Source organism: Priapulus caudatus, unplaced genomic scaffold (assembly GCF_000485595.1).
Source record: "Priapulus caudatus unplaced genomic scaffold, Priapulus_caudatus-5.0.1 Scaffold616, whole genome shotgun sequence".
In the NCBI taxonomy this organism is placed as follows: Eukaryota; Metazoa; Priapulida; class Priapulimorpha; order Priapulimorphida; family Priapulidae; genus Priapulus; species Priapulus caudatus.
Genome location: NW_014577677.1, coordinates 61,969 through 70,287, shown reverse-complemented (window position 1 = coordinate 70,287; position 8,319 = coordinate 61,969). Strand labels below are relative to the sequence as shown.

Sequence of the window (8,319 nt, the reverse complement as noted above, 5' to 3'; positions counted from 1 at the left end):
GGCACGGTTTCGGAGGAGATACGGAAAACGACACTTCGGCTCCTTCTACTATTATATAGTAGATTTGTCCCATATTCTAAATCACTGGGTTGTCTGGTCGAAAAACAAGTGCATTCCAAGGTTATATATTTCATAATAAAAGACTTGACACTTATGAATAATACAATTATGTACAATAAATGAAAGTTTTAAATTGTTAACAGTTTAAAAATTTGCATCTAATTGTCTATCAACATCTTAGACTAATTTTTTTCAAGTTTGCTCTAATAAATAAAATGGAGTGAGGCGGTCACAGGGAGGCTAGTAAAGTGTATCCGGCGGGACCGCTATCATATCACTGACACACATGCAGAGATTATAGTTTGAATATGAAAGTACAACAGAAAAGATTGATGTGATGTATTTTACAAAATAAAAAAGTACAACAAAAAAATGCATATTATAAATACATTTATAGCGTCCGCTACACTCAGTCATACCACTGTTTGTACTCAGAGCTAGCATGGAACTGCCTCGTGTCTTCTATCAGAATGAAGGCCCTGTTGGGGCTGGCCTACACAGTGAATCAATGCGCGGCTGTTTTGAGATCAATAAGCAAGCAACGCAGCTCTGCCTGGATGCTATCGGTATGATCAGGGAGACAGCTAGTATTAGTAACTATAAGTAAATGCTGTAGTGTAAAAACTTGACTGTTTCTAGGATCATTCTGGCGATAAACCAACTTCGCGCTAGGTTACTGTGTTCGTGCACGTTCACTTTTGCTTTCTCGAACACAGTCACACTTAAATCATAATAACACTAATAATGTACTGGTAACATAGACACTAAATGGTAGCCGCATCTTTCCAAGCGTGCGTGCATGTGTGTGTGTGTGTGTGCGGGTGTGTGCGCGCGTGCGTGAGCGCATGCGTGCGTGCGTGCGTGCGTGTGAATTATGAGTCTATAACTGTTTGCGTATATGTGTGCTTGCGTGCACGTATAGTGAGTGATACATCTATTTTTTATTTACTTTCATACATTTTTTAGTGTTGAAATATAACGGCATATAGGAAAAAACATATACAATGACCATGCAGGCATATGCATCCACTATTTCGTATGCGCATGCGCTGATATTAGACTGTGTCGCGTTTACACCCTTTAATTACCTCTTAGTTTAATACCCTCTAGGGCAGCTAGATGTATAACTTGATCAAGTTTGAGAAATCAAATCACAGGTTATTATAGAATAGTCGCATTTCGCATAAATCATATTTATTCGGTCTAGACGCGCGGCGACATGGGCTATAAGGCTCGTTATTTGTAAGATGTTTCTCCAAAATATGTTTCGTTTGGATTCACTGTTGGCTAACGTATCGTCAAACTGTACACTTGCACTCGCCTAACGCGCACACATGCGCGCAGGCGTGCACGCCCCCCCCACGCACACTTACACGCACACACGTACACATTCATAAATTTAGCATTTGAATTTATACAAATTCATGAGAATAGCATATTGAACCATGTATATACGACCAATTTTGTCACACACATCAAATATAGAAGACGAGAATTTACCCTGTAATACATGTCATCCTCTCACTGCGTAATACCAACAACGGCAAATATATAGCACGTCAACCACTACCAGAGCAACACTTATACACATAACGCAGCAAGTAAACATAGCTAAAGGATGCATGTAATAGCAGGATATTTCCGTTCTCTCCTCAGATGCGTTCCATTCCCGCATAGAGGGAGCTTCCTGCTCGCAGACTTCGCCGCTGCTGATGGAGGGAATTCTGATGGCACTCTTTAAATCCTCATCGGTACGACCAACGCCCGCGTAGCAACGGTCGTAGCCTGCGCGATTTCGCACGAGAGGCGTTGAAATAACCTTGGCCTTAGCTATGACGAGCAAATACTTCGTTGACGATTAGGTTTAAAGACATTTTTTCGATTATTTCTTGCGTGTATTTAAATATGATAAGCATGCACGACCGTAATCCTTGTCGGCTATCACCAGAGATTCCACTGTTTACATCCCGCGTTACAGTTCTATACCTTCAGTAATAAAGCCGAAAGTAAGGCTAACCATGAGTAACCTACGCCTTAGCTCAGACTTCACTCGTAAAACCAACGTGTCATCAAGTTTGATTAGTAGGCGTTGACATAATACTGATCGTGACAGCGGTGGCGACGACGACGACGACACGATACTACTGATATAGACTTACCATTAGTTTGCTTCATACTGTATAGATTCCCTCAGGAAGAAGCACGGAGAAGACTTCGACATTGAGGTAGTTTATGAGGATCAACCTTCAAACGACTGGACGTCGCTGTTCTACCGTCTGCAAGGTACGTAGAATTATTACAGATTCATGAATTAAACATTGGCATATTGACAATAAACACACACACAAAGCTTTATATATATACATATATTCATATATATATATATATATAAAGAGACACACGCACACGCACGCACGCACGCACGCACACGCACACGCGCACACGCACATTGATATATATATATAACACCACACGCGCACACGCACATTGATATATATATATATATATATATATATTCATATACTTGTGCGTGTATAGAGTTGCTAGATTGTGAATGCACGCCAGATATTCGTATGCTACGTTGCAGGCGTGATCCCTAAGCCGGAGAGCTATCTAGTAGCACATCCAGACGTTCGTGTCTTCGCCAGTGGAACGTCCTTCTACAAGCAATGCTTCCCCAACAACTCGCTCCACTTTGGCTTCTCCTGCGCAGGAATGCATTGGCTGTCGCGACTGTAAGTGTACGCATGCCTGTGCGGGGTATACATTACACAATACCGTGTTATTATAACGTATATTGCTATTTGCACATCGCAATCGCGAAGGAGAACTGACACATGTAAATATAAAAGTAACGATGTCTTATATGCTGCTACGAAACTGTTTTACAAACATCCTCTCGTGGCCATATCGCTCTAGTAATCTTTCTACGTCTATTCAGCGATATTTGTGTCGTTACAGCCATAGATTATAGATATTTATTTCATTTCTACGCCAGGCCGTGCAAAATCACTGACGGGCTTCACCCGACACAAATCACCGTAGCCGAGGAACGAGAGATGTTCAGACGCCAGGCGGCTGAGGATTGGGAGACCATACTCGTACATAGGGCCAGAGAGTTGCAACCAGGTAGCCAAAGATTGCTCCTGTTTCTTCTAGCCAACGTAGGCTACAGCTATTCACAACTAACGGTCGTTTTTATGCATAATTGTGACATCAGCGAGTGCATATTTGCGTTAGCCTTTTTATGTTAACTACATCAAGAGCTAATAATACCTAATAATACGTATTATTAGCTCTTGACTACATGTTACTTAACTGTCAGACTACCAGGTACCACTCTTACTAAACAATTTTTTGCACCATTGCAGGTGGGCGACTGGTGATAACTAACCTTGGTACCGATAAAGATAATCAATATGTGGGAAACACCAAGCGTATCAAGTGTAGCTTGATAAAACACATGACGGATAAGGGCCGCACGCTGGTGAAGAAAGGCATCATTACCAAGGTACGACCTCGCGTCTCAGGGGGACAAAAAAACAAAAAAACATCGTTTCTTTATTATTTTACTCGTATTTTTATTATGTACGTATACTCATATCCCAACCTCTTGTGCCTCCAGGAAGAATTCAAGAACATGAATATGAATGTGTGTGTGTGTGTGTGTGTGAACAGAATTCACAGCGACCGTATAGAACTAATGCACAATAGAGCGTTTCTATTGATATAAGCTATAGCGTACATAATAAAATGCAAGTAAATAATAAAATAAAAAAACCCAACGAATGTTTTTTTTTTTTTGGCGGTGTGGCCGTGCTGGTGTGTGTTGTGCGTCGTCGTGTGTGTGTGCTGTGCGCGCCGTGTGTGGTAAGTGTGTGTGTGATGGGTGTGTCGTGCGTGCTGGTGCGTGCGTGCGTGCTGGCGGTGGGTTTGACGGCAGTGCGCTGCGTGCGCTGCATCGCAGTGCGGCGTGCTGCGCTGCGGTGCCGTGCGTGCGTCCGACTGCGTGCGTTCTTACATGCTAATTAATCAAAACTACTAACAATCCCATATCCCGCTGTGTTGCTGTGTTTTTAGCGAAGAGTCTCAGAGCATGAACATCAACACCTGCCGTTCGCACGGAAGGAGGAACTAAAGGAGCCTCTGATAAACGCCGATTTCTCCTGTTTATCAAGCTTGCGCCTCGCCTGGAATCGATGGGAAGCTAAAGCTCTGCCGTTGCACTGTTACTTCCACGACAGATGGTACCTGGCAAAGCGCATCCTGCGTTAGTTGCCAGAGAGAATTATGGGAGTGAGTGACATTAACTTTACCCAGCGAGGTGGCAGCACAATGACTGTGAACTACGCAGTCAGCGTTAGGAGTAGCGCAAGCGATTCGTAATAATTGTATATGTTCGCTCCACGAGCGAGTCAAAATCGATCATGCGGTTGATCATACGCTTACATAGCGCACAATCAGTCGTAAAAAACTAGTCTGCAAAAGCACTACTAATACAAATGTAGAATGATTTATTTAGATCGAGGATTATCACTCGGTGACGCAAACAGTGAATACGCGTGTAAACGTAATTTTTATTAAATGTATTGGTTGTTTGCCTGCTTAGGCCACATCGCAGCCTTGAACTGATAATTGTTTTAATTCCGCCGCCAGGTGACGTTGCCTGCAGCCCGCGCTCACGAAGCACAGTCCTACTGAGTTCGATGCCTATTGGGGAGCAGCGTGTTCTACAGGTCTATCGATAGCCGCCTCCCGATAGATAGAAAGACATAAATCGTAAATGAGCATGTCTTCCAGATTTACGAGGATGACTTGCTCAAAGATCGAGAGACCACGGGCTATTGCTGCATTGTAACTACCTTCGGTAAAATAAAAAAGCTACATTTAGTGTCTATGTTACCAGTACATTATTAGTGTTATTATGAATTTAGGTGACCTGTGTGCGAGAAAGCGACAAGTGAACGCTGCACGACCGCAGCAACTAGCTGCGAAGTTGTTATCGCCAGTAATGATCTTAGAAACAGTTCAAGTTTTTACACTAAGCATTACTAATTAGTTACTAATACTAGCTGTCCCCTGATCATACGCCTACATCGGCAGCAGAGCTGCGCTTGCTTGCTTGTGATCTCAAGACAGCCGCGCAGCTGATTCACTGTATAGGCACAACCCACAGGGCCTTCATTGATAGAAGCACACGAGCAGTTCCACTGACTATCTCTAGTACAAACAGTGGATGACCTGAAGTGTAGGGACGCTTAAATGTATTTATAATATCGCATTTTTTTTGTGTACTTTTTATTTTGCTAAAATACACACAGTCAATCTTGTCTCGTATTACTCTTCATCATTTACAAATATATCTCTGCATGTGTGTCAAATATGATAGCGGACATACGACTTTACCTAGCCTCCTGTGACCGCCTCACTCTCATTTGATTTTAGAGAAACTTGAGAGAATTAGTACAAGATGTGATAGACAATTGAATTAGATGCAAATTACTCTATGTTGAACTTTAACAATTAAAACTTTTATTTTAAAGTACATAGAATTCTATTTACTCATAAATGTCAAGGTTTTTATTATAAATATATAACTTGGAATGCACTTGTTTTTCACGTGATAAAAACGCTCAGAGAGAACCACACAAACCAGTGATTTAGAATATAGGACAACATTCGATATGTTCCAGGTCCCAAGCTCCCCAACCGCGTTTTATGACCAGTGTATCTTCACGTATAATTATAGCAGCTTCACTGGCGGGTGAAACGGCCTAGTATAAAGAGAGGCTGTGAGCTCGATAGCACAGAATGAAACTGCTGTTTGCTTATACTCCAAAGTCCACGAGTAATGCGCTCTCAGGTGGGCTCACAAATAGCGCATAATGTTGTTTAGTGTACAGGATCAAGAAATATCACACGCGCAGCGCACACACCCTATGCACATACGACGCGCACACACAACACGTACGGCCCCACGCAAGCACGCACACACCCATTATGAACCGCGCACACACACACACACACACACACACACAGGTCCGCTAAACATTATACAAAAACACATAACGAAATCAGCGTGGATGTTGTCAGTAATGTTGTCTCATGATACGATGCTTAATATCTTCCGAAACTCGTATCCACGTGGAATACATAAAATAGTCATTCTGTTCTTGGAGGCATTACTGCCAGTAGCAATATTTCTATATACCTTCACCTTTCATGCTTTTTACATCAGTACACTGCTGTCGAAGGACAAATAACTGTTTAAACAATAACGGTATTAATCCTGAGAAGTGTTTATCGCGGAAGTCTACTGGAATTTACCTTTGACATTATTTTATTAATTTATTTTTATTAATTAATTAATTTAAAGACGGTACATCGGTATAAGATATATATCAACATGAGCTTAAAAGCTCCTCGCCGTCAGTGCAATAAACAGAGTTCTTAATTAGAAGTGCTAATTTAACAAGTGACAAGCGACAACACCATGGCAGCTAGGTACCCCAAATGCTGGTACTTTTGTTAAGATTAAATCACGCACACTATATTATTACATTGTACAAAATTGGAAATTAGGAATTGGGAATATTGCCGATTCTGAGAGTAGAGGAAATGGGAGTAGGCGAAATGGGACATAGGCGAAATGGGTGTAGGCGAAATGGGAGTAAGCCAACTGGGATGTTACCTTGTATACAGCTGTTACCCCCCCCCCCCCGCGCATACGTTATTACGCTATGGGCGGTAGAAAAGTATATTAACTCTTACATCTCGCGAACGAGTTGAGTTATAATTCTAGAATTCTACATACAATGTAACATATAGACACATGTCTTAGCTATAATCTCTGTGAATATTGAGTTTATTGAAGCGCAATTATAGATCAATTAATTAGCAAATATGCACGTGCGGTATCGCTCATAGGCTAATATACGCACGGCTATGGGCGGCAGGAAAGTGTATTAAGGATACTGTTAGGGTTACGGACAGGTAACACTGTAAAAAGCATTACAACATAACTGCTCATCAAATTCAATCAAGTGTGTTTCGTGAATTTTGAGTTTATTGAAGCACGATTAGTTTAATTCACGAGGATTATAGCTAAGACATGTGCATGTCTATATGTATCTAGATTTCTAGAATTATAACCCAACTCGTTCGCGAGATATGAGAGTTAATACACTTTCCTGCCGCCCATAGCCGTGCGTATACTAGCCTATAAGCAATACCGCATAGCTGGAAACCGTGGCGCGATGCTGCGAGCGAAGTGAAGCATGTAGATCAGATTTTACCATGCACACGTGCTGTCAGCCTGCACGGTTCCAGTTTGAACGTATAAGAACGGCCGACGAATATTATCTTGCATGGGAGTCAACGGCGACCGAAGTTGCAGCGCCATTTGCCCATACATTAGCATATAGCTAGGAATCGTGGCGCGATGCTGCGATCGAAATGATAATGAACCATGTAGATAAGATTTTACCATGCACGCGAGCTGTCAGCCTGCCTGGCTCCAGTTTAAACGTATAAAAACGGCCGAAGAATATTCTCTTGGCAGTCAACGGTGACCTACGTTGCAGCGCCATTTGCCCATACATTAGCATAGCTGGGAATCGTGGCGCGATGCTGCGATCGAAATGATAATGAACCATGTAGATAAGATTTTACCATGCACACGTGCTGTCAGCCTGCCCGGCTCCAGTTTAAACGTATAAAAACAGCCGAAGAATATTCTCTTGGCAGTCAACGGCGTCCGACGTCTCTCTCTCTCCTCCCCTCCTCCTACTCATCCTTTCTCCTCTCCTCCCCCTCCTATCCTCCATGACGTTTCATTCGATCTCTATTCACCTTCTCGCCTCCCCTCCTCCCTCCTCCTCTTCCTACTCTACCTTCTCCGTTCCTCCTCTTGCTGCCTCCTCCTATCCATGACGTCTTCATTCGATTATCCATCACCTTCTCTGGTCTCCTGGCTTCTTCACTCTCCTGCCTCCCCTATCCAGTCACTTCTCTGGCCTTCTCTCCTCTTCTTCCTGCCTTACTCCTCGGCCGTTTCATTATCGCAGCGCTACTGCGCATGCGCACGAATAGCGCACGAAGTGATGGGAGGTAACTTGAGAACCTCGCGCCCCGGCTCATCTAGACCGCTGCACGGGTAATGCTATCCCCGGCGTGGAGGGAGGCTGACCGCAAAACGATGGCCAGCAATCGGAGCGTGTGGTTAGAGTGTGCTTATGGATTAGACTGGTAGTGAGTCGG

General features: G+C 43.0%; 1 protein-coding gene across 1 annotated transcript; it reads left to right on the top strand.

The window, feature by feature from the left end:
* The first annotated feature begins 2,078 nt into the window (after positions 1-2,078).
* Positions 2,079-4,198, top strand: LOC106812175 (benzoate carboxyl methyltransferase-like). Its single transcript, XM_014815993.1, has 6 exons — positions 2,079-2,082; positions 2,245-2,343; positions 2,648-2,795; positions 3,059-3,189; positions 3,432-3,571; positions 4,142-4,198. The coding sequence occupies exons 1-6, from the start codon at positions 2,079-2,081 to the stop codon at positions 4,196-4,198; spliced, it is 579 nt and encodes a 192-aa protein (XP_014671479.1).
* Positions 4,199-8,319: the final 4,121 nt, after the last annotated feature.